The sequence below is a fragment of the Aplidium turbinatum genome, chromosome 17 (assembly GCF_918807975.1).
Source record: "Aplidium turbinatum chromosome 17, kaAplTurb1.1, whole genome shotgun sequence".
Lineage (NCBI taxonomy): Eukaryota > Metazoa > Chordata > Ascidiacea > Aplousobranchia > Polyclinidae > Aplidium > Aplidium turbinatum.
In genome coordinates, this window is record NC_137488.1 from 9,646,312 (window position 1) to 9,674,014 (window position 27,703).

A 27,703-nucleotide genomic window follows, 5' to 3' on the forward strand; every position below is an offset into this window, starting at 1 on the left:
AGGTTCTTCAGAATAGCAGCCAGACTAACTGAAAACACCTGAATTGCCACTGTTGTTATAATATTCTGCTGTAAAAAAGTTGCTTCAGACAAGTCGAAAGAAACCGATATGACCTTCTTAGTCTCGAAGCAGCCGAAATCTTAATCTATCAGTCAAGTTTCAAGTCTTTTGTAGTTCAATCGGTTTACTTGCACATGCATTCGACATATTATCTCAATGAAATAAATCAAAATCAAATGCTTGAGATATATCGGATCAAAGTAATAATATTGCAAAAAAATTCTTTCTGTTTTGTATGGTTTTGAAGCTCCTGCGGCTTTTCTTATGCTTCCTTGCATCTTAGGCCTATTGCCGTTTTGATATAAGAATTTGTGTCGTTTATTAGTTCAGTGTAGTTGTTTTTATTTCTGGCCATCACAGCAAAAACAATACATGTCAACACAGCAAAGGTCGTGAAAAAAGTAGAAACAACAAAACGCAAACGTTAAAACGTACTTGTGACCGAAGTAGTTTGGCACGGTCGCAACACCTTCAGAAATTTGAAACGCTAGCAGTAATTTTGCGTTCTCTTACAATCTCCAGTTTGATGCATATACACGTAGTTTTACGTCTTTTTAGCGTTGTGCATCTGCCACATTGTGCTTGGGTGCGTCGCTTGGAGTATTTCAATCACATTGGGTTTCTTTTAAACCAACGCGTCTAGCGTGAAACCAGAATCAGTATTGTTTTTCACAGTCATTGGATGGTGCATTTTGCATTTTTTCAGTCAGTTCACCACGGATTCTTTTCTTGAAAGTCGTGGTACCAGTTCAGTTGTGGTGGTAGTTTAATTTTATGTTCCAAATCATGATTCAGTTCATCACGTCCCGTTAACTAGCATCTTTTGTTTGCAAGTTTTTGTGATAATGCCCCCTGATGATTTGAAGATTTGTTTTTTTCTTGCAATAAACTCATAGCCTACTTGTAGAAATCAAGATATCATTGTCCGATCATCTCCACCACCGATGTGCTATTGAGATGTTGCTGCAATAATTACAGCTAAGTTAGGTAGCCTATGAGCGGATGCTTTGGACTGTTCAACGTCCGCTATAGTTTCATTCAGGGATATCTATAACTAGATATCCCTATAAGTAGAAATATATAATATATTACAAATATATTACAGACCTATTGCTCTTGCTACTGTCATTTATAAACTATTTGAACATGTTGTACTTTTTTTTATTAATGACTATCTCACAACAAACGATAATCAATTTGGCTTTAAACCTAAGCATAGCACAGATATGTGCATTTTTGTACTTAAGCAAGCTGTGTCTTACTACAGAAAACGTGGAAGTCCTGTTTTTTCTGTATTCTTAGATTCTTCGAAAGCATTTGATAGGGTAAACCACAACCTCCTATTCAAGAAACTAATTCAACGAGGAGTGCCAATGTGTTTTGTTCGTCTAGTAGTTTATTGGTATACCCATCAGCGGATGTACATACGCTGGGGTTGTCATTACTCACAGTCTTTTTCTGTCAGCAATGGTGTCAAACAGGGTGGTATTCTCAGTCCTTACTTATTTGCCGTGTATATGGATGATCTATCGACTGTGTTAAGCAAAACCAAGGCAGGCTGTTACATAGGTAATACACTTGTTAATCATCTCATGTTTGCTGATGATATTTGTTGTATTTCTCCAAGTGTTCATGGTCTGCAGAGTATCTTGAATGTGTGTGAAGATTATGCGCTTTCTAACGATGTCATTTTTAACCGCAAAAAGTCATTTGCTATGTACTTCCAAACAAAACACTTAAAGTTAAATATGAATCCAATTGTACGGCTCAATGGAAGTGAGATCAAATTCGTAGACAGTGTCAAATATTTGGGTGTTTTTCTTGACACGGCAATGTGTGACGACAAGGATATAAATCGACAAGTGCGATCAATCTACTGTTCTGCCAACAAATTAAAATCCAAATTTTACAAGTGCTCCAGTGATATTAAAAATGTTCTATTCCGTTCTTATTGTACTCCAATGTATGCATGTCATCTGTGGGAAAATTATCATCAACGTGACATTAATCGTCTGCGTGTTGCCTTCAATAATGCGTTTAGAATTATACATAATTTGCCTAAACACTATAGCGTACGTGAACATCAAGTCTTGTGTAACATCATAACATTTGATGCATTACTTCGTAAATATGTTTTTTCTTTTGTTGGAAGATGCGAAGTATCGTCTAACTCTATTGTTGCCTCCCTGATGAGGTCTGATTGCCATCGTATATCAAATTACCGTCTTCATTATAATAATTCTATGTATGCTATTAACTAGTTTTGATGGCTGCCATGTCATCTGATTGTTTTTATCGTTCTCAATACTTTCAGTTCTTCTAACTTGTAACGCTACCGTACCATTGTCTGTAAACTTGTAACAGTAGATAGCCTATTTATTGAGATTTTGTGCATTTGCAGTTTGTGTATTATTTTGTTATTTTTTGATGTTATTTCGTTGTTGTTGTTCGTTATTTGTGCATTTGCAGTTTGTGTATTATTTTGTTGTTTTGTTTTGGATATGGACAGCTTTGTCTGAGGCAAATAAATTATTATTATAACTAGAACCTATAACTATAACCAGAGGTGGGCAGTAGCGCGCTACTTTTGTAGCGGCGCTACTTTTTAGTTGGAGTAGCGGCTGCAGTAGCGGCGCTATTTTTTTTCCAAAGTAGCGGTAGCGGGAGAGGCGCTACTTTTTTTCAGTCGCACTCCCGCTACCCGCTACTTTTTAATTTAAAGTAAAAAAATTCTCGTTTTTTTCGCAACACTGGCGTGGTCAAGCAGTTATATTATATAGCCTATAATCCTATATGATCGGTTTGGTTGCAAAGTTTCGGTTATTTGGGAATCTCGTTTTCTGGTGTGGAGCTGGGATGCTGCAATCAAGGTATGAAATCGATAATGTTCATTTTAATTTTAATAATAGCCGAAGTAAAGTTGTATATAGTTTATAGAATATAGACTACATGCAGTGAGCATTGCCTCATCAGTCATCACCTATGCTAAGATATCCAAAAATAAGGTTTTATCGTATTGATTAAAGGCATACTAAAGGAAAATTTCAAACCGGAATTAAGCATTAAAATGAGTAAACTGAACATTCAAGAATACATTTCAAAAACAATTACCCAAAAAAATTTGTTTTCAATGGCGCTGGCAAGGCCCAAAGTCCAGTGTTTCATTTATTTTCATTTTTTTCAAAATGACCAAAACGTGCAAACACAGCTCAAGAATACGTCATAAAGTCCAGCAATAACAAAAACCACGTTACCAATCTGATGTTTTGAGCAAACTGTCTGCCGTTTTGATGTTAAAATGTGCAGTTTTGATGTAAATACATACATAGCCTACAGTCAAATCGCCCGCAGTAACAATTCTTGCGTGATCGGTTGATTGCTAGACTTTATGACGTAGACTTTATGACGTTTTTTACAGTCGCACGCTTCGTTGCTCAAGCCAATATCGTTTTGAAAGCTCTGACAAAAGCACGCGCACAATGGTGGTCAGACCGCAATGAGGCAAAATTTTATTGAAAATCGTTTTATGGTAGCATGTTAAACACAAAGAACGTGGAAAATCGCCAAGTCAGGTTTTTCCTTTAATACCCCTTTAAAGTAAAACTGTTGACAAATGGTTAGCTAAGATATTTGTTGCTGATAAAATTTTCTTACACGATGGCTTTTGTTTTTGTTAAAAGAAATCATTACAGGGTAATTTTATTTGGTTTGTTTTGCTTACAACTTTGAAGTTACAACGTAGTTTGTCTTATTTCTAAACAGCTCATTTATTTCTAGCTGACGTCAACTACTTCGGCGAATATCTCCGTGTGATGAAGCCCATCTTCCAGGCTTTAGACATTCTCCAGGGCGAGTCCAAGACGTATTACGGAGTCTTGCTTTCAACCATTACAATTTGCGCGAAGAAGTTGACCGAGATCAGTGATCTTGTGAGCTGTGAGGAGTTGAGAGTGAAAGTCCTTGAAGGGGTGAAGAAACGATTCAACAAGTGCTTCAACGACATGAAATACATTATGGCATCATGTCTTCATCCCTCCTTCAAGACGTCGTGGCTACAATTTCTGCACTACGTTTCCACGGATGATGCTGACGCACTGCGAGAAAAAGTCAAGATAGATGTATTTCGACTGTTACGAGAGACATCAAGCCAGGTTGATACTTAGAAGAGTGACACCAACACCAGTCACGACTCCGAGGATGAATTTGTTGGTGTGTTGGCGCCATCCCGTGAAACGTCGGTGAAGAAGGAAACAGCAATTGTGGACGCCTTTTTTTCGGACAGGAGCAAGTCCTTGAGTTTTTCGAATACCGAGTTAAAACATCTGTTCATTAAATACAACACCCCAATTTCTTCCAGTGCTGCGGTGGAGAGACTTTTCTCTGTTGGAAAAGATGTGCTTAAAGCGAAAGCGGCAGGACTTAGTGACTCTCATTTTGAAATGCTCGTGTTTTTGAAAGATGCGTAACAATAAATTTTCCTTAGAATGTGTTTTCTATAACGACGTTAAAATGACAGTGTAAACAAATGACAACATTCGTTTTCAAGGTCATTTTTGCGTCACTAGGGACTTGAAGAGTGTTTCCTAACTTAGTGTCATTTTAGACAAAAGTAGCGGAAGAAGTAGCGGTAGCGCGCGCTACTTTGGTCCGAGTAGCGGTAGCGGGTAGCGCGCTACTTTTGTAAATTGGTAGCGGGTAGCGGTAGCGCGCGCTATTTTGGTCCAAGTAGCGGTAGCGGGTAGCGCGCTACTTTAAAAGTAGCGGGTGCCCACCTCTGACTATAACCTATAACTAGATATAGTTTAAGCACTACAATGATATGTTGCACATGTCATCCAAGTGACTCCTTACGTCTTGTTTTTTTGTGTTTTTTGTGTTTTGGTTTTAATATGGACAACCTTGTCTGATACAAATAAATAATAATATTGATAGATATGTCTGGTTTCATTACGATTTAACTTTATGGACTGGCTGATGGTTCGCTCCGTCCATCCACATTCAACTACGCAACGCATTGTTTCATTTACTTTATTATATGGCGCCATAAAAAGTTACTTGACTTTTACACACTGTAACCAGTGGAGTAACCAAAGGAGGGCAATTGCCTTCTGCAAAATTGCTTGCCCCCCTTTTTCCCCCTGCAAAGTGCAGCTAATAAGAGATTTATCTGAAAAAAGACTCCTATAGGCTACCAGGGGTAGCCATTTGAATAAGGTAGGCAAAGTCTCACAAAAATTTCCGTAGGGTGGCAATAATTGACTAGTAGACCGTATGGTCGTCTCGTTGCAGGGGCGTTGACAGAGGGGTCTAGATGGTACTTTTGGACCCGGGCCAGGAATATTTAGGGGGCCCGGATTTAAAATATTCCCCGCGACTTCAAACATTATCAAGATCTTAATATAATGAGATCTAAAGGAATTGCCATCAGAGGTTAAAACAGCCACTTCAGCCGTCAGATGGTAAAGTACCGGCCACCCTTCCGGGTATAGTGGTTTCCCTAACCACGATTTATTTTTCAAAAACACGAAATATTTTTCTTCACCCACTCTTTAATTCTGAATACAGTATATATATATTTTTGGTGGTAGGATAATCACTTTTAACTACAGTACTTGCATCTACTTAACAAAGAATTAATTTCAGCCGAAAACTCCAACAACTTTAAACATACCGACGAAGGTCGTGATTGAGAGCAAGGATTTTGCGGTTTACGAAGAAATCCCTAATGCGTAATTGCGCAGTTGGGGAAATTCGTGGATACAACAAATCTTTGAGAATATTAATATTAGATATATAAATGATATTCCTCTTAATTTTCTACTTTGAACGGCATGTGTCATCCTCATTTTAACAGCACATCAATAAAAATTTGTAGGCCTACACAACCTTTATATTCATAACATTGTCGATTAAGGGGCTCGAAAATAAATTGGTACTGGGCCCGAGAAATCCTGTCAACGGCCATGTCTCGTTGTCCCCCTGTCGGTATGGGAACTTGTGTAACTTTTGCATTGTGTATATGACTTTCATATTTCAAACATGTACAGTACTATGTTCCTGTTACTGGCAAGTGGCAAGTAAACCATTGATTCATTGATTGATTGAAAACCACCCAACCAAGCTGCGATTAGAAATTTGCATAGCAGAGGTTGGGAAATTTATTGGGCGGCGCCTGGCAACACTGAAGGATATTATTGTCATTCAAGCATGCAATTCTACCAAGTACGAAATTGTCGTCATTACAGTTTTTTTGCAATCACACAGCTTTAGTTGGTGCTGGGTACTGGTAGGTTGGTTGCTGCGTGAGTGTTTACAGATTTTGTTGATTTGCAGGTAGTGATAAGAAGTTTCTTGCAACTTATTGGAGGTAAAGTTTTTGATACTGCAAAATAAGCATCATGACCATACTGCGAAGATTGCTGCAACAAGGATTGACAGCTCTAGAACATAATTCACGCTGTGGACTTCAATTATGTTCCAACAGAACAAGTGTTTGTTCTATACCTGAAAAACGCTGCATCTCGTTTGACTCTGAATCAGGTTTGATATTTGAATATCATTGTCATCTCAATAATTAACACTATATAAGGAACTTTTTTTCTCTTTCAAAGCAAAAGACGAGAAGCGCCTATATAAGTTCTAAATTCGACAACTTTATTCAACTCGATCCGTGGCGCGTATGATATTTCTCCGGTTGCTATTCCAGAGGGAATGAGTTCGATAGCCTACTACCCGGAGGCCGGAAGCGTTCCTTTTTTTTATTTTTTTAACTAAATTTTGACCCGAAGTGCATTTTTTTAGTCAATTTTTAATTTGACTTGCCTACAGCCCTATTTTTTATGTCTTTTCAAATGTGAGTATAAAGTTAAGAGTTTTTTTAATTTGCTGGAATTTGAGATTTTCTCTGGGTATGGTAATTTTCCGTTCGTCATAAGAGGATGTGACCGTGTTTGCCGAGCGACGCATTACATACCATTACCATTTTTTTTAAAGAAGCATTGTATATAACTAACTTGTTGAGAGCAAAAATGTAATGCGTCGTTCGGCAAACACGGTCACATCCTCTTATGACGAACGGAAAATTACAGTACCCAGAGCAAATCTCAAATTCCAGCAAATTAAAAAAACTCTAACTTTATTACTCACATTTGAAAAGACATAAAAAATAGGGCTGTAGGCAACTCAAATTAAAAATTGACTAAAAAAATGCACTTCGGGTCAAAATTTAGTTAAAAAAATAAAAAAAAGGAACGCTTCCGGCCTCCGGGTAGTAGGCTATCGAACTCATTCCCTCTGGAATAGCAACTGGAGAAATATCATACGCGCCACGGATCGAGTTGAACAAAGTTGTTGAATTTAGAACTTATATAGGCGCTTCTCGTCTTTTGCTTTGAAAGAGAAAAAAAGTTCCTTATATAGTGACGTCATGACCGGTTAAATAGTGTTTCAGATTCAAAGACCGGCGCCGGTCAAATAGCCACTGCCATTTTAAAACTTACTGATACATTTAAAGAAATACAATTACCTGGGACTAGTTACTATAAAAAAGTACATGGTAACTAAAATTGGTAGACCTTACAATTACATGGCTATGACTTTTGAAGTTGAATAAGAAAGCAAATGTCATTCAGTGAAATACAGTATATATATTCAAAATTAAATTATGAACTAGGCTAAGGCTAACAACTGGTAACTATAGCATTAGCCTAATATTGGAACTATGGCCTTTGAGGTCTCAGTTCTTTTATGTCACTTGAGTATGATATGCACTCAAATTTAAATGTATTTTTGCAAAATGTGCATTTACTGACTTCTCAGTAGCCTTGGCTGCCGAGAGCTTTAAGGCCTGACATTGGATTTATATTTTTGAAAATTTAAATTGTTTGCTTAACATTATGTTTTTTTATTGTTTTTAATTAAAACAAGCTTCATTTTTATGCTAGATTGTACCATAATAAAGTATTTATATTTTATATTGACTCGTCATACAGAATTATTCACAATTTGTCGAGATGCGACAGTGCTAGAGTGTATCAGGTACAGAACGACGTGTTAACATTTGATGCTCTATTAAGAAAAAATTGCTATGCATTTGTAGAACGTTGCAAAAGATCAATTAATCCACTTTTGCGCAATGTTATGTCTTCTGATTACTATTTTAATTCTACATTTTATATTCACTACAACAGTATTTTGTACGTTGTTTGGTGTAGCCTGCTTGGTGTTCTGTTAGTCTGATATTTTGTGTGATGACTGTTAAAAATTTGAATTCTATGGACTTTGAGTCTGATTGCAAATAAATAATATATTAAATTTGCCAGTAAGGTTTCAATCATTGATGAATTCATAGATGTCAATAAAATGACAAAATACTGTCGTGCGTCAAGGCCAGAAATCAGAATTGACATTACCAAACAAATCTGTAGCAAGCATTTAGTGTTGGAATCCTACCAAAATTACTACAGCATCAACGAAATTTCCACTGCCTTTAATATATTTTTTCAATAATTTATGTAAATAATTGTAATAAGGTCTGTTGATAAATAATTTTGTCAACTTTTAGTTACAATACGGTAACTTTTTTTCAGAGCCAGCGGTAGATCCTATCATCATTGATAAACGCGACCGCATAACTTTGATTGGCCTCAATCGTACTCACAGAAGAAACGCAGTCAATAGAGATATGGCTCGCCAACTCACAGTTGCTTTCCAAGCATTTGAAGATGACCCCAATAGTAACGTGGCAGTCTTACATGCTAAAGGTAATTTTAATGTGATCACACAAATGCTTGATGGTTGGAGATTTTGCATAAGGAGCGGATGGAGTCAATTTTGTTTGCTTCAAACATACTAAAAAGCTTTGTCAAAAACTTTGCCACACTTTACAAAATCCTCTGTTTTCTAGGACCAATGATCAGTCAGAATGATATATCGTGTTTACTAGTAGGCTATTCTCAAATGTGCTTTATGTGATAGTTGACATCCCCAGATAAATTTATGATTTCTTAGACAAAAATAGTCTAAGAAATCTTTTTTGCTTAATCTTGCAAAAATTTTAGCTTAATCTTTTTTGTTAACGTGTTTGTACCAAAAGGAGAACATACCAGTTGCAATAGACTAGCATGTCATGGTCAATGAACCGGAATGGTAGTCATGCCCTGTGAGGTTTAAAACATATGTAATTGTGTAAACAACTGTTTGTATGCCAGTATTATATGTGAATAGTTATTAAGTTAATGTGTTTGAGGTCCATAGTAGTGCCATTTGCTAGCTTACATCAGATATGTGTATATGCCATTTTTGACACTGCTTCATAGATTTAACATCAACCTATTACCGTACATTTCTCTATGTACTTTTTCAATTCGATACACACTTCTACAATCTTTATTTGAAATCTCATAAAAGTGCGACATTTTTGTCTTGATAGTGAGGTCCTCTCATCGGCTTGGTGCCGGCCTCCGCGGGTCGGCCGCGCTTGGAGAACACGATCAAACTTGGTCTTAAATTTTTTAGGTGATCACTTCTGTTCTGGATACGACTTGAAAGAATTGGCTAGAAGTGGAAGTAAATGGATTTTAAGTGAAGAGTCTTTAGCTCACATCACCACACATGGTGCCATGGTAAGACTTTGCGTAAATAATCAATTTGCTTAATGTTACATTACATCAAGTGCATATATACAACTTTCTTTCAAGATGTTTCATATAAATATTTAATGTAGCTTATTCATTTTCTAGGGCCCTACTCGGATTTATCTCAACAAACCTGTTATTGGCGCAATATCCGGATATGCCGTTGCCGGTGGATTGGAATTGGCACTTTTGTGTGACTTAAGAGTATTTGAAAAGTCTACCAAAGTTGGCGTATTGAATCGCCGGTTTGGCGTCCCACTTATAGATGGAGGAACGGTATAGTGAATTTTTCATGTTTGTTTTAGTAAAAAAAAGTTTATTTTGCAATTAACTCACACTAAAGCAAAAAGCTTCTTGTTCATTTACTTTATTATTGATTTAATTGAGTCTGTTTTGAAGTTGATTAATTGAGAAGATATATCATTGCTCGAAGTTCTTTTCGCTGAAGGAAGTACTTCGAGCAATAAAACACCTTCTCCTCATCATCTTCAAATTTTGTACCAACAACCGATTATTTACTTCGTGCTGAACCTTGACCCCATTGTAGCAACGTCATTGAGATAATTCTGGGAATGTGCACTTTAGCGAAAACACTTCAAAGATCACTCTCCATTCAGCGGCACCTGGTGAATGGCATAATTCACAAACAACAACACTTAACAATCGGAAACTTCACTCTGTTAAACTTGGTGACTGGGCGACGCGGGCGTGCATCAGTGGTTTAAAGCCTCCACAAGTATGCGAAACTGCCATGATTGAGCTCTAAAACGCAGGCTATCATTTCGCCGCCATTCCAGTATAACCTATCTATCTTCTTTTCTATCGACCCCCGCGTAGGTTCGTTTACCTGCTTTGATTGGCTTATCGGCTGCTTTGGACCTCACTCTCACTGGTCGTATTGTTGAGTCGAGCGAAGCGCAGAGACTTGGTTTGGCTAATCGTGTGGTGGAGGATGGAGAAGGTGACCGAGTGATGTTTGTGGTTGTTAACGTGGTGTCTTTTGGGTAGCATGTGCTTTGTCATCAATAGATTTTTCCACTTAATTGTGACCTGCTTTAGTTCAATGTACATGGTTATAAGCAACCTATCAGATGTGGTTCAATAATTATTAAAATTCTCTCTCAACTTCTTATTTTTACTCACAATTGTCAGGATTAAGTGTTAGAAGCTATGTGAGTTTACTTTACGGAAACTATGTTCAAGGATGCAGTTCCAGCTTTAAACAATTTTATAAACGTTTGAAATATGTTGTTAAGATAAGTTTTAGTGGACTATTATGTTTGTATTTCAGCCCTGTCAGCTGCGGTTGCGCTCGCTAACGAAATATCTCATTACCCGCAAGGTTGTCTCCGTGCGGACAGGAACTCGCTCTATCATTCGGTCTACAACTCTGAATCTAAACAAGTGAGCGTTGTTACTCAGACTTCGAAATCCGTCATGTTTACATTGATTCAACGTGCAAAAATATGACGAATTTTGCTGTCTGGGTACGAGTTTATTCTCTTTAACATGAGAAGCTAGAAGATTCAAGATAGTTTACAAGACACGCGCAATGTCGTGTATTGTTCAGCAACACAGCGACCGTGGTGGATGGGACAGTACTTAAATGCTGAACATGTCAATCGGTAAATCATGTCGCCGTGGTCTTTCACAAGTGTATGGTGTTAAAACCCAGATCACGCAATAAGTATTTTTTCGCATTGAGTTTACGTCTGCTTACTTTAAAACAATGTAAGAAGCATTTATCAGCTGAAAAGGAAATCTGTTTTGTTTTCTGTTTTCATTTTGTTTTTTTATCAGCTGAGAAGGAAATCTTTTCCTCATAGCTTGACTGCGTATCACAGCGATTGTGAAACGAAACTTTTTGAAAGCTCAGTGATAAATGTGCTGATGTTATTTGGACTGTATTTTGAACAAAAACGTAGTTGGCACAGCGTTTAATATTCTCAAATGAAAAGGTTGCAATTGCATATTTGATGTCTAGCGATAGCTGCAGAACAGCTTTTGCCGGTTAAGCACTCCCACGTTCTAGCTGTCAGATCACGTGTGAACTGCGCTTTCAAACCAAATTCATTGGCTGACATTGCTACTTCCGTGTGTTTGTTTCTCGACATGCAAAACCATAAAATAATATTGCTTCTCAAAACTAACCTCACGATTTCTGACCACGCATAAAAGTTGCAGTTTATTGCGTATGAAAAGATGATTACTTTTGATATGAAATAACTTTGCAAGCCAAAGGACATACGTGATTGCACCAGCACACCTGCCACATGCAATAAACTGACGTTTGCCAGGGTGAGATATTTTGAAAATATATGTACAAGCTTTTGCTTGAGGCACTGATATAGCTCAACCGAGTAGCAGTAACAATCAAGTAACATAACTGTTGAACTGAAAATTACTCGCATTGGAACTAATAGGATTTGCAGGGGATTGTTTTAGCAGTGTCAATGAGAACACAGTGGTTTGCATTCTCACAGAACATTTTTGTGCCATATGTTTCATAACAGCTAGGCATAGGCCTCGACCAAGTCATCTTGATACAGCGCGGTTCACTTCATGAATTAACAGCTGACACGAAACTACATGAGTTAAAAACAGTTTTTCATTTTCGAAGACTACCGTAATTTCATAAATAGTTTCGGTTAAGGCTAATGTATTTTAATTTTATTGGCACCCTAGCTTTATAATTGAAAATTGTGTTGTAACATTAAAAGACTTTGAGGTGATGTGAAATTATTTATGCTGTGCTGTCTTAACTTGCATGTGGTCCTGACTCATATCTTCTAAGGTCAGAAAACTACACTTCAGTTTTGATTTTGTAAAAACCAAACATACAATTACGGTAAAATTAAGTTTCTTGTTTGCAATATCGCGCCATCGCTTGTAATCGGTTAGAATTATGCGTGCAACAATAAAACCTATTAAAACTTGCTAACATATCGTTAATCATTTCAGGCCTCGCTGGATTACGAATTAAACAATGCTCTTGGTGTCCTTGGAGGAGAAGCTATTGAAGGCGCAAAGAGGTTTGATTCTGGTGAAGGAAGGCGCGGCTCTTCAGTCTGATCTTCACGCGTTTGTTGCTTTTCTTACCGTAGTCGCATATTTCTTCACCATACTGTTTTTTTGTTTATTTCTTCCGTCCATCGAAGACCTTTGGATTAAAGTTCAATGTAAATGAATACATTGCTTTTCTGGGGCTGACATATGGCCTACTTTCTTTTTATTCGGCTGTTTAACTTTTTTTCTGTTTAAACTTTGTCCTCCAGATGATGCTGCTGAGCTGGAACAATAGTTTATGCCCTGTTTCATATTACCATGCTTTAGCTTTGACACTTTTGACCTTTTCCTCGTCGTCTTACGGTCTTGCCAAGCTGTAAATATTGTTTAGCAGAGCTAACTCCATACTTGCAATTCGAAAAAGTAGGACGTTAATATTGGGTCAAAGAAAAAACTGTGAATTACTACTGTGCGTCAAGCAGTGAAAATAAGCCTTGCTCTATGGAAGTGGGCTTCAAACCACAGGTTCTCATTACCAGCATGCTATATTGGCCCGATATAATGTTAACATTGGCGTGTACATACGCTTATAAACAACCGGTTCGCCAAGGCCATTAAAATTCCAAGAACAGGTTCGAATGAATTGGCTGAATCCCTCCAATGTTGCCCTCAAGAGCATAATATACCAACAGTCGATATTAGTCATTGAATTAGTGGTTGCCTACATATTGGAATATCCCGCTTTCACTAAGTCATGGGTCAGTAGGCTACTCAGTAGCCATTGGTAGCCTACACTTGTTTGGCAACACTGTTTGGTTGTCGGTTGCGTTGAAGATAAAAAAGCTTGTTATTGTTGCGTTGTAAAGAAACTGTGCTCAAAAGTTCTACCTGCTCCGTTTTTTAAGATGTTGCAATCCAATGTAGTCTTCGTCTGTCTGCATTTTCCATCTGCTTGTGGCATATCGTCGTGTTGGTGGCCTAAACTTTGGAGTGAATAGTTTACCGTCTGTTCTGTACTTGAGTCATTGTTGATACGAATTAAAGTGGTTTTTCGTTTGTTATTGTGTTTCTGTTGCCCACCACACCCAGTTTATTAGCCGATTCTCAACTTAAGATAACTTTGTTTCAATTTGCCAATCAGATTCTATAATAGTGCGGTACACAATAAGCTTACAGTTACATCACAATAGGCCTAACATACAATTTATTCATAAACATGGAGAAACGCAATGGCGGCTCGTGGCTGTTTTCAATGGATAGGCTGCGCAAATGTTTTAGCCTACTGAATCAGCTTGAAAACCTACTACGGTACCAAGGATTAGCATCGTTGTGAATTGGATTACGCACTTATGTTATGATGGTATACAGGTGTGCACCAGGACTCAGGCGCGAATCTAAGAGTTTTTTTCGGGGGGGGGGGGGCCAGAAAATTTGAAAATCAATTAAAAAGAAAGAAAAGGATAAACAGATATGAACAATGATACTAAGTTACGACATATACGATATGCTATAAAATAGACATTAAAAGAACCATTTTCATCAATTGTGATGCCGAGGGACTAATATCAGCTGTTTAGAAGCTTATCAAACCATTTGATGCGGAAACATACAATTTTTCACAAAATTTCGGGGGGGGGGCCCGGGCCCCCCCCATAAATCCGCGCCTGCCAGGACTTTTGACACGAAAATATATCGACATTTACCACTTTAACGAGGGTAGGCTGCGGCCTTTTAGGATGAGTCGCCACGGAAGAACGCATAGGTAGTAGGTACGCTCAGTATTGAATACGGTAATTCAATCTGATTAGCAACGAAAGACCATTTGGTCATCTATACACTTTTTCGAGGCACCAATGTAGTCTCCTGTCGTATGTTAGCACTCAAACATTATTTTGAGATCTCCAGGGATGTATAAAAGTGAAAAAACGTCAAATTCCAGTTTAGATTGCTTTTATTTTTGACCATCAAAGCTAAAACAATGGTTGAGGTCTAGAAAAAGGTGGAAGCAAAAAAATGCAAACGTAGCCTGTGTTACTCTGGCTGGGTTGTGTGTTTGTAATCTGCAGCATATAGGGTTTATTGACCAATCAGGAGGTAAGATGAAGCATTTAACCCAGCCGAAAAAAAGCTTGAGAGATCAGGTTTCTAACAACATTTTTTGTCAAATTTGAACTTGTGAAGAATCTGAAGGCGGGTTTTGAAAAATAAAATGCAACAAAAGTTTTTGAAACGAGCACTCAGGAATAGGCCTCTAATTTTTATGTGTTAGACTGCTCCGGTTAGAAAGATTTATTCAGTGTTTTTGTTATTCATTTCATTATTATTTTATAAAAAATATGTAGGCTAGCCTATACTGTTTTCACAGCATTTAGCGAGGCCTTCATTTTATGCAGTTCTACGATATCTTTTGTAACTTCACACTGTTATAAAGTTGTTTTAAATAGTTTTCACAGTACAGTAGATCTCACTGGTAAAGCAGTTTTAAATTGCTATGCTTTCATTTATTTGTGCTCTTCTAGATACTGAAGAAGTTGCCTTTACGGTGGCAAAAACTTTATCAATAAATTGTACAAGTTTCCTAACCTGACTGATTTTTTTTACTTTACTTTCAGCCGCGAGCTTGCCTTCTGATTGGTCAATTGTTTCTCAAGCTTTCACTAAGTCATCGATATTTCAGTTATGCCACTGTTGCTTTCTCATGCGTGGCCAGTGGATTTCCATACAACCATTTTATATGATCCAGATCGGGTACGAATTTCAGTGCACGAGTTTTTAAAAATAAAACACTTTAAACTTGATTTATCTTAATACCTTGCAGTAGCCATTTCAGGAACAAATTTTAAAATTTCACGATATTTTGTAAGCAGCCCTACGTGAAATTGTGGTCTTAAAAGTGCTATTGCAAACCTATAACAGTTGGCATGCACAAAACATTCTTATGTAGGTCTATAATAGTCTTCTCTGGCCAATTGATTGGTCTTTGATTTAAGGTCAGTTAGCCAAAGCCATTTTTTCGAAAAACGTTGCTCATTGGATGAATTCAGTCTTTTGTCAATTTATGATAAATTTTTAAGCGCAAGAATATGTGACCTTACTCTAGCATTTTGCAACCTTTTCATGTCTCAACCTTTACTGCAGAACAATTACACTTTATCTTAGAATATCCATACCTTTATTACAAAGATCCTAAAAAGAACTTCTTTGATTTTTGTGCATTGAAAAAATGTCCATTAAATTATTTATCTATTTAAAACTTAGCATGATGTTTCAAGTAATCTTAATTTGGTTATTTTAGTAATTTGACATTGAGGTAATTTAGCCTAATGAACCTTTCTCAGAAGTTTCACAACTAATGCATTTACCCTACATCGAACCTAAAGGTCGATCTCTTGTTTAGAATTGTCTGGAAAAAAATATATATATATTTCACTCCCAAATGTCATTCAGGCTTCCCAACGTAACAATTTTTTCCATTAGGTTATTTATTTGTGAGCAATGCAGATGACTTAAAACGGGATTGCTCAATTATTTTAATCAAAAACTCAAACCACACAAAGTGTTGAATGCATGCAAAAATGCGTCATAACCGTCTGCAGGAAGTAGTCACGTAGTGCAAGTGTCGCTGCCGTTATTATTAGCATGCTGCGTAATCACGTTTACGTTCCCATAATGCTGTCGACGTCGACACATTGTGGGAAGTCGATCGTGTCACGTTTGGTATTTTTAAAAAATATCAAAATGCAAGGTAGACGATTGTGTCCGAATATGGAACAAAAGTGCAGCAGCTTAATGTTGTATTGTGGAATTTTGTTGTAAGTTGTGTAAAACTTGTTGTTTTTACGTACAATAAATCTGTTTTTGGAATTTTTAAAGTATCAAGTTTTTGACAAAACGTGCCCACGCAAGTCCCAGTTAACAAACTTGATCTTTTTACGTTGATTCAACCACTGCAGACGCTCAATTTTACGTTACATTTTTGTCAGCTTCCCATTCATGCACTACTCTCTTTTTAGCACCTTTCAAACGTCTTACCCAGTCAGTAAAAGTTGTCATTTTTGATCATTTAACATCTAGCGATGTAACATTTAACTGATTAAAAATTAGGGTCTCAAACACGGATATACGTCAAAAAGCGGGGTCATACACAATGCATAGCCACTTTTCTTTAGCTTGTAGGCGGCCCAATTGCTTTATGGTCTGTCTTGCATCCGTGTTCGTTGATCCCACAAGTCATGCTTGTATCTGTTAAGTTTAGTTTTTCTGGTTATTTGGCAACGTGATCAAAGCAGTTGCCATTACAACTTTGTAACAGTGATGAACGTTTTTGTCAAAAAAAGACTCTAACTTTAAACGTGGAAACAGCGTGTGCTGATAATTTTAGATTTCGTCTACACTCGTGGATTGAGGTCTGTTTGTCTAAAGACAAAGATTCATTAGTTTTAAAGCGAGAACAGTCGTAAATTTTTTTTTGCATATTAAACGAATTAAACAGAAATCAATCAAAGATTGTCATGTTTTAACGTGTCTAAGATCTATTTCCATTCTATTTCGTTTTGTGATAAACTTAATGTTTATTTTCTGTCGAAAACTTCTCACGTCAATGCGTACGAGACAGTTAGACACATTTGTTGATGTAAGACCAGGACCAGAAGAACTTCGGTTAACAGACAGAGCTATAAAAAATAATCTTAAAGGTAATCGTATCGAAAGGTATATTTTGTCACCAGTCATTTTTAAAGTTTTATCAAAATTGAAATTTCATTGCTTTGGGACAGTTTGGGTCATTTATTTTGTTGCATTACTATACTCTGCAAAATCCAAGAAAAATTTGTTGCCAAAAAATCACCATATCAGCATTGAACAATGGAAAAATAAATATACACAAGAACTGACAATGAAAAAATTATCTTAAGATTGAAGAGATTTTTTACATAATTTTTCACATTAACTTTTGTAACTAAGACAGAAAAAGTTATTTTATATTTTGTTTTTTATCAAATTGCAAAATAGGCCAAGTATACTATTAAGGCCAAATTGTTCAATGATACGCAATTGCTATTTAATTTGGAAAAATAATACCATTTTTATTCAATGTTTGAATACTTCATATGCATAAACTTTACAAAAGTAAAATTGTAATTGCATTAGCGGTAAAGTATTGCACGAAAACCACAAATTCTTGAAGGTTAAAAACAATCTTTAAATCTTAATAGCATAATAATTTTATAAACAAATGTCTTTTTACTGAAAAGAAAGTTTACGAATGCACTTGTTTAATATGAAAACAATCACAAAGCCGGAATTTTAGTTTGCAATTAAATATTTGAAAATGAATTTTTGGTAGTTAAAATCTACTTTCGGTAAAGTGCTTCCTGAGCACAAATTGATCATCTTGTCATAGCTTGAGAAACAAATAGTTTCTTTAGTTTCAGAAACAAACACTGATGGTTTCTTTTACCAAGTTTATTTTAATAGGTTGCTGTAAAGTTTTTACAAAAACAGCAGTACGGACACTGCTTATCTAACGGCAATGGCAGCAATTAGATATTATAGTTCATAGCGTATTTTTAATTATTTATGGAAACCGAACTGTAGTTCTGTATTGTTATGTAATTTATATTGGTCCGAGAAAACATATTCAGCTTGTGTCTCGTATGCTTCACAATGCATTTGCCTTTTTTTGTACCTATACTGATCAAGTGGTAATAGTTGTTTGGTTCTGATGGGTACCAATGTCATTGACAGAGGTTTAATTTTCTGTTTTGACAATGTAAAACCAAACAACAAAACTATTTAGACTATTAGAGTCTAAATGATTAGAATATAACTGGTTGATCCTCTGTCCAAAGGCCCATATGAAATATGGGTTAATTAATTTACGTTGACACAAATTCGTAGCGTAATTATCAGGCCTACTTGACAAAAATTAGTAATTACTGTATTTAATTAAATGCATATCACACATTGGTTTTAAGTGGAATTAAATGAGAAAATATAAAAACTTTGAGTTTAAATTGCTGAATCACACTTTAATAAGGATGTGTGTTTGCTTCAATTAACCACCTTAACCTCATAAATATTTGCATAATCAATGTCTTATAACCGTTAATTTTATGTTAATCATATATCCATGTGGTGTTAATAGTACATTAGCTACTATAGATTTCCTGGAAAACATTCTTAAGAAAAAAAAAACGCCTATTCTGATTGCGACAAAGACTTGAAATCCAGCTTCACATGTTCGGTGCAAATGCTATGACCTCTTGTGAAACCAGACAACTGAAGTGATTAGAGTGTATGATGAGTGAGTAAAATGACACACCTTTTTTACGAAGCCTTCCGCGAAGTCTCTAGGCCTGCAACGAAACCGGGCTGTACTAAAAATCAGCTTTTTCTAAACAAATTATTAGTAATTATCATTGCTCGTAAATTAATGGACTATAGTAACGACCAGGGAATCAAGACTTAAATGCCATTGAAATCATTTTTTTAACTACAGCATTAAAAAGCGTTATTAAAACAACTTAGTTGATATCTTACTCCTCAAGGACAGCTAAATATAGGCCTACATCACTAAACGCAGTGGTTCTTGACTTTTTTCCTTCTTGAAATCACTGATCCGTTATCTTGCCCTTTCCAGAAATGTCTAGCAAAAAGCAATAATGACCTGCAATTCAAACTGTTGGTTAAAAGACCCCTGAACAAGCATTACGTCATTGTATGGCTAACCATGATGACTCAGCATCCACGCACCCTCTGGGAACAAGTCTCGCACTCCTTAGTGATGTGTACATTCCTGATTAAGAACCCATGACTAAATCAAAATGTTGCTTTTATTTCTTAAATTACTGCAAATGAAACAACCAAGATGCGTTTAACTTATTGTTTTGCAAACATATCAAAAGTTATTCTTTTAAAAACGGGGTCATGTTTTTTTGTATAGGTTATGTATTTAAAGAATATTTTATCTTTACCGCACGTTGTAGGTCAAGAGAACATAAATGAACTTATTTCGGTACTTGGTTAGTTTTATCGGTTGTAATCAAAATGATACACTGGTCACACATTACTAAGCAAGCAGTTGCAAAGACAAGTTGTTCATTTTTTTGCTTATTTATTTGCACTTTGGTATCACTAGCAAGATGCGTTGAATTTTGAAAATCTCCAAACCATCTATCAATAATTGTTAATAAGTAAGCGTTTTAGAACACCAAATGCAGTTATATGCGATTTCAGCAATAGCTATAGGCTACAGAATCTTCGTTCCGTATACCTTTCATGTTCTGGAGAATGTGCTTGTTCTTCATTTAGATAATTACTTGGTTCTCATACACCCAATTTCAACTGATTATATATATGTTCTCCTTTTATCTAAACATGAAAGAAATTTAAACTGCAATCAAGAGTTTGTAAGCCTTATTTTCGAGTAATATTATACTAAACCTCATTAGATGGACAACACTTTATCAATAGAAAATTTGCATTTTCCGGTTTAGTTTAATCATTCCACCAACGCCTTTCCATTGCAGGTTACTTTCTTATGTGATGGAATTTGGAACACCTGGATTAGCCCTCCAATACCTTTCAAGAACATAGATTATTTAGAGTAATTAAAAATTATTTTTTGATTGTTGGGTGCAACAATAAAATTATGTTGCGTGATTTGAAACGGTGGGCTACAACTAGATTAAAAGAAGTTTATATGAAGATCTATGCGAATGAAAACAAACCAGAACGTTAAGATACAGGATTAATTCTAATTCTTGCAATACAAAGTTTGAATTCCTTTACGTGGTGTTAAATTCTCCATACCTGCACAAGGTTAATGCTATTGACGGCAGTGATTGCCAAACATGATATTTTCCAGCACACCCATTTTGTAACTAATTTCTTATTTTAAAAGTTTTGTTGATGCTTGACTGGGTCGTGCATAATATGTAGGTTATGCGCGTTGCGCACTGTCATCTATATTGATAACAGCTATTATTTCAACGAATTTGAAACTTATCAACGTAAATGAAACTTGTAAAACACAGTTCTTATGTGGTACAGAAAAATACTGTTGAAAAAACATCATAAAAATGCTTCAAAATCGATGGCCATTTCCGAGCTAGCAAGATTTGTCTTTTTTACGTCGTTTTGACATCGTCTGGCTGTACTTAAAACAATGCAGACTGTCATTTATCTTAATGTTGGATTGCCTGCAGCAGTGTCAAAAACCGACAATTTGAACATGGTTAGAATTGCTTTTATGCGGTCATGATCAGCGGTCATGATCAGCGGTCAAGTAGTGGGTCAGAATTTGGAAGCAAATCCAGTTCAACAGCTTGCTAAGGCAAGGCTGATGTCGAGGCGCCTTGATATCTTGCTGGTAGAAAGCAAAGCAAGTTCATAATTGTGCAAGTTCTATTTAAGATTTTAATAAAGCAAATGTATATAATTAATTGAGCAAGTTTCTTTTTGGTGAACGTAATGGCATGAGAAAATTTTAAAATTCCAAAACCAGGGAATTATATTAATGCGACGTCTTGCTGCTGTTTCAATAAACGATTTTTGTAGAAAAGTTAGCAATGTCTGTTGCTAAGACTTGAACTATCTTTGACGTTTTTTGTAATAACGTTGTTTAATTGTGATATCGATGGATTAGATTTTAACAAAACATACTTTTAAATATTGCTCAGTGCATATTCAAAATGCTCCTTTAACTGTTTTAAAAGATTGTTGCAGTGTCTGAGAAATTTTGGTTGCAGTCTCATCCACAGTCTCATCCACAGTCTGCTGAAATGTTATGACACTGCTATTATACGGTGATGTCAGGGATGATAAGTTGCTTTAATATGTCTGATATTAACAGCTTACGTAAAGTAGCTGGAAAAACAAAGGGTAAAATAAGTTTGGCAACGATTTCAGCGAATAGCCTGGGATTGAAATAACGTTGCAATTTCGGTATTTGCATAGGTTATGTAGGGTGTACCAAGCGAGCTTCTTCGGTTTTTTCTTACTGTTTCTTTTTTGTTAGTATATCACGTTTTGATCATAAAACGCTGCGATTTTACGATTAATTTTGCGCTGCATTCGCGGCCAAATTTATTTTTAATTTGCTTTTAAAAAGGGCTACAACCTTTAATGCATCAGCTAAAGACAGAAAACGAGTTAAACAAAATGGCGTAAAGAATAAATAGCCTGATAACATTTATGAATCCATGCGAACGCTATTATCGTGCACTAGAAATAAACTTTTTGTTTTGTCGTTTCAAAAGAAAATCTGCAACATCGACATTGAAGCTTCTTATACCTGTTGCAGATAAACACTGGAATAATAAAAGTTGCTGTGGGCCTAACAGCTTTTCGTCTAACAAAATTTCTTTGTGCTTTTTTTAGTGGCAATGAATTTACTTGAAATCCATCGTATCAGCGGTTTGGGAAATCTTTCGATTGAAACACAGCTGAACATTCTTAATAAGGTTTTGCCTCGTTGTGATGTAATCTATTTTTAAATTTATAATAAAGTGATACCTTTGGCCTATTGTTCGTATATTTTGTTTTTTAATGTTTCAACTGTAGCAGTGCACAAGCAACAAAACTATGTTTGCACATGGCAAAAGTGACTGAGTCACGAGCTGAAAGGATAGCTTGCTAGCCCAAGTGTCAACTCAGCCTGGCAGGAAGTAGGCTACTTTGCAGTTTAATCGATTTAGACCCACATACAGAAATCACTTTTAGTTATCCACTACACATTTTGGTTTGAAACGCAATCAAACATATGCCTCTCACAAGCAGCGTCAAGGAGTTCAGGAGGTAGTTTTGAGTCCTGGCCTAAGACCATTTTAGAAGCCTGAGTGTTTTCAGGTGGCCTGAAAACTAAAAAACTTATGTTCTTTAAAGTAATTGTATTGTTTTTGCTTAAAGGTGTCTTTTATGGGGGTCTAGACCTCTCAATGATACCTGGTCTCAAATTGTCCTTTCAACGGCCCTGCCTATGATCAACAGAATCAAGCATAAGGAAAGTTGCAAACCTGATTCAATTTTTGATTTTTGTGTTTTCTAGTTTTACAACAACTCAAACGTTAAATAGTGGTCTAAGTTTACGAGACAAGATTCATCAGAGACAAGATTCATCAGATAAGGCTAAGGGTAGGCTTTCCGTAGTTTTCAATGTGATTTGTAATAGATTTAAAAAAAGTTTTGTTATCATTTCATATTTAGCATATAAGATATAGTTAGATTTTAAGTGACATCATCACTTAAGTTTGTTCAAACAACTGTTGTTTACTAATTGATGTACATTGTTGCCACCCTAAACAACCAAAATTCTAATTTCTAATTAAATTGTTTCTTTTATTTAAATAGCTATTATTATTTAAACATTTTATGTAAATTCATGTCGACAGCATGTAAGAAGAAAGAGACACTAATCATTATTAACATACTATAACACCCGTATATTAAACATTTTTTATTTCAAAAACCTTTTCATATCAAACATTTCTTATTTCAAAAGCCTTTTTGATTTTAATGTGGAAAAATTAACTAATGCATTTATCTTATTGGCTTTTATGGTCATATTTGTGTTGAGCTGTACAGTGACATTTCAATTCTTTAGTATTAATTCCTGCGATAAAACTAATACTAAATTATTAGTAAAATGAGTAGGCAATGCACTAATTAAACTAGTAAGACACATAAAACTTTTTGTCTAAAAATAATTTTTTGGAATTTGCCATAAAATAATCAAAGTTGACTCGAAATGATCATATTCACAAGAGTTGCAGTGCAATTGTCTATTACCCTATAATAGTGATAAAAAAAAACAAAAAACAAAAACAACAACTTTAAAACATTAGCTGCACTAAAACATCAAAAGCAACACTTTTCTCATGCGTATTCAAGACGTATTGAACGTGCCACACGCAAATCAGCGTGTCATATCCCCAATAAAAGCTTGGCATTCAGGAAACAAGACCACTTGCAGCTTGTCAATTTCCTTTTAACGGCTATTTAAACTTAAAAATAAAAACGTTGATTTTCCAAAGTAAAAATTTAAAACTTAAAAGAATTTCTGGATTGATGACATCACGTCCGTAGTTACGTCACACGTTGGGAATTTTTAAAAGCGAGATTCCCTTTAAAAAGACGTAAATGATAGCGTTCAATCAACAGTATTGAGTTTAAGTCAACTGATGACAATTACTCAACGTCTTTATTTCTCCTGTTTGCAAATTGGAAATAGACAATCGAGGAGAAATTGAACAGTTTTGGTATGCGGCAATTAGTCTCGTAGTAACGTTATGATTACTTCTAAGATAACGTGTGTTCTAATCACCAGTTTGTAAATTCCAAAACAAAGCAATTTGAAGTCTTTAACGTGGTGACAAATATTACAAATTTCTCTTAGCAAACAAAGGTACTATAGATTGTCTAAACAAAATTTATAAATGCAAATTGACTCATATCCATTTGAGTCAGGCTAAATGAAAGTTTTATGTGTTTTAAGATCTTTGTCGTGAAGTTGATTTTGTTTCAATTGTCCGATAGCTGCGCTGAAAGAGTCAAGATAATTCAAAGCTGAGGTCAACAGTTTAAATTTAAATCGAAGGTAGCAGAAGATTCTTTGCTTGCGTCAACCAAAATAGCAAATATCAGGCTTTCATGATGTGATATCTAAATTTGCTGTAATCGAAGGATATGACGATTCTGAACGCAAAAGTCCGACCCACTGGCACTGGAAAAGCAATTGCGCAAAATAAACGTTGATCCAAAGTATTTAGTTTCTCACGATACGATCCGAACGAGAAATTATGTGGTTATAAACGGAAACGTAAAAAGGCAGAAAATGACTTAGCGGAAAATTAGAAATTGATTAATTTCTTTGTTTGCTCGCCGCTCCTATCTTTAAAAATTCTTTAAAAATTAATCTTTAAAAAGTATCTTTAAAAATTAGGCTGCTAAAAATGCACCCTGTTGTTTGAAACAAGTAGGTTAAAGATTTCCATCGTATTTTTTGTTGATTTTAGCTTGTTTTAATCGGCAAAGCTTTCAATATTAATTTTTTTTGTGTCAACACAACGTATAGGCACATAATAGCGACTTTGAATGGTTCCCAGTAGGCTATTGCTGAGGTATTACTGGATTTTTCTAAGAAGTTACAGTTTCTTCAATTTAAGCTCTTTATGGTACTCTTGTTCTTAAATTGCTCCAGGGATACTTCTGCAAGATCTAGCATGCAGATTAATCCAACCAGCCCATCAGCCTTTTTACAATGATTTAAAGTCGGTATACGTTTAACTCATGTACTAATGCACTGGTTTTCTGGCAAATTAACCTTCAATATAAATTTCACTGAGAACTTATTTATCTTTCAGCAGTATCTTGTCCTAATCTAAATTTTGAACGTTTGCACAACAACTTAGAGGTTTGTTGTGTCAATTGAACGTCTCTTTATGTTCAAAAAATATTGGAAAATGTTTGCATGGAATACTAACTTGTTGCAATGTATACAACACCAAACTTTTTAAAATAATAATACGTTTTAAAAATTCTGCTCCTTGTGTGCATGCATGCTTGCAGATAAAATCATCACCGCCTACTGACGAAAAAAAACTCTTTATGCAATTGACGCCTTAGAAAAGAATTTGTGAAATTTTCTTTGGTAAAGCACTTTGAACACAAACACAAAAACCCCGTTCTTTATTTTTCACAGTAACATTTTTAAGATTAGGTCTGATGACATAAGATGTGGAATGGAAGGGTAAGCAAGACGATTTTCGTATCTATCTTCTAACTTAATGTAACATGCCTGCATGTGTTTTGCCAAGACGAAGCTATGGGGTACAAACTGATGTTTTTTGAGCGTCGCTCATACCTCTCGGTCACACAATCAAATTTTTTATATTGGCGTGCAACACGTGCAAGCAGTCACATATTTTCAAACTCTTCATCATCAACTTCATCAGTGGTTGTTACGCAATCCTTCGTAGGAAACGTACTGTGGCAGTTGCAGCTTCCCAGCTTGCTGGCTCCTAGAATTGTGTTCATTTTTAATAGGGAAGCAGAAAACTGAGCAGAAATTTACGACTTGTCGGAAAACGTTCTATTTTATTCGCCATTATACGTAATTCTAAATGAGTTTTGCTTCCTATTATCATGTCTAAGTTTTACTAACATAATTCTTGTGATAGTTGCTGCGCTTTCTAAATGCTCTTATAATTACTTTTATCATCTGAAGATTTCTTTGAGACCTACCGTTGCAAGTGACATAATCAATGTCACAACTAAAAGAACAAAATTTGTTGAGTTTGTTTTTAGTTTCATTGTAAGCTTGGACACTATCTAGGTTGCAATCTTTATTATTTTGTCACGCCCTCTAATAATAGGGTGACGCTTTTGGTCAAGAAAAAAAAAACTCTGCTATAAAATCGACCACGCAAAGCTCTCTTTCATCTATTTCTTGTGCTCGACACGCACAAGCGCTCAGTGACGAAGCAGTATCATCAAAGTTTCTTTAATGTTGCCGTGTCATGTTTTTGTTAAAGCTGTTAATGTAAAATTGCCTTCCGATCAATTTTAGGCAACATGCAGTCAAAATCCTAAATACCTAGGAATACGGCCTGGTTTCTCAAGCTTTTCAAAATTAGGAGATTTTAAAGACTATTGTTAAGTGAAATTTCTGAAAATCATATTTTCTTATACTTTACTGCTTCCCCCAGGCAACAGAACAGGTTTTCAACATTACAAGGCATTACAAAATTAGAAAATGTGATTTTCAGGGTATCATTTTCATCAGACTGCCGGCAACAGCAGCGAGCAAAATTTAACAAATCAGGCACAACGTGAAGATGACTATGTCACAATATGAGTGATAATATCATGATCATGTTTGCTAAAGTATCAACAGTTTTTGATTGCTGTTTTTCTTTCGAGAAAAGATCGAGGTAAATTGTTTAAAGATACTTTAAGAAAAATCAAAAGCTGTTGCAAAAAGAGTAGAATTGATAGGGATTCCTAAAGCAAGGTACTTGATATTTTGATTTCGAGATTACAATTTTTAAAAAGTATTAGTGTTTTATTAAGAGTTCAAAAATATTTTGCAGGCTAATATCTTAATTATGTCATAGCCTACTAGCCTACTTTACGGTAAATAAATTTACTTTAAAACCTAACAACTGTAGCTGAGCAAAACTAAAAAGAGTGAGTCGCAAAATTGTCAAATGTCAAATAAAAAAGAGCTGTTCTAAATTTTTCCGTCGATTTAACGGTTGCATAGTTTATCGCAATGTGCTTGATTTTTTGCACGAATTGTGACAAGTGGTTGACAAACATATCGAACGAAAACCTATCATCCCATTTCGCAAAAAAGACAGCTGTAAATTTACAAATGACTTCAAACAAAACGTGTCTTTTAGTCATCATGTGTCGTGTGTCTGGTCGTGCCTACCGACCGGTTGATTTTTTTTTGAATAAACGAGGTATGAATACATTACCCTTTGTCGTTAAGGTTAGCGGTATGTTTAATGCAATGTTGATGAGTAACAGTGATTTATTTCGATCAACATCGTGCAAAATATAACAGAAGATATTTTCTTTCAGTTTTTTAAGTAAAACCTTAAGCTGGAACTATAGCATTGCCGATATAGATTGTTCAATTTTTAATAGAAAAATGCTACGAATGTTTTCATCGTTACTGTTAATATGTCTGAGTTTTACAAGATCAACTGTCGGTTTCGGTGGTGGAAACAGTAATTCAGAAAGCCAAAATGGAAACACTGCTGGCTCCAACGCAGCAGAAACCTCAAGCATTGATGTTCTAGGAAATCAACGTACGTATACATGCAGTACGCTACGTGGTTTAAATCTCAAATATTCTGAATTTGAATTGAAGTTGCACTTTAACTTAGTATAGTGTTTCATTATCGGAATCCAGAACTGGGAGCATTGCTGACACCAGTCTTTTGAACATTTAAGACAATACCCAATTTCAATTGGACATTTCTTAATTTGAAATA

The 27,703-nt window shown here is 35.6% G+C and overlaps 1 protein-coding gene across 1 annotated transcript; it reads left to right on the forward strand.

Annotated features, from left to right (window-relative positions):
- Nucleotides 1-6,397: 6,397 nt before the first annotated feature.
- On the forward strand, nt 6,398-13,760 carry LOC145786535 (putative enoyl-CoA hydratase echA8). The gene is made up of 7 exons (XM_082598205.1): nt 6,398-6,600; nt 8,649-8,822; nt 9,577-9,683; nt 9,801-9,971; nt 10,533-10,656; nt 10,987-11,099; nt 12,657-13,760. The coding sequence occupies exons 1-7, from the start codon at nt 6,459-6,461 to the stop codon at nt 12,765-12,767; spliced, it is 942 nt and encodes a 313-aa protein (XP_082454331.1). The 5' UTR covers nt 6,398-6,458; the 3' UTR covers nt 12,768-13,760.
- The last annotated feature ends 13,943 nt before the right edge of the window (nt 13,761-27,703 follow it).

Coding starts and splice junctions, on each gene's coding strand:
- LOC145786535 (XM_082598205.1), top strand. CDS start 6,459: ATGACCATACTGCGAAGATTGCTGCAACAAGGATTGACAGCTCTAGAA. Junction 6,601..8,648: donor CTCGTTTGACTCTGAATCAG/GTTTGATATTTG, acceptor ACTTTTTTTCAG/AGCCAGCGGTAGATCCTATC. Junction 9,684..9,800: donor TCACCACACATGGTGCCATG/GTAAGACTTTGC, acceptor TTCATTTTCTAG/GGCCCTACTCGGATTTATCT.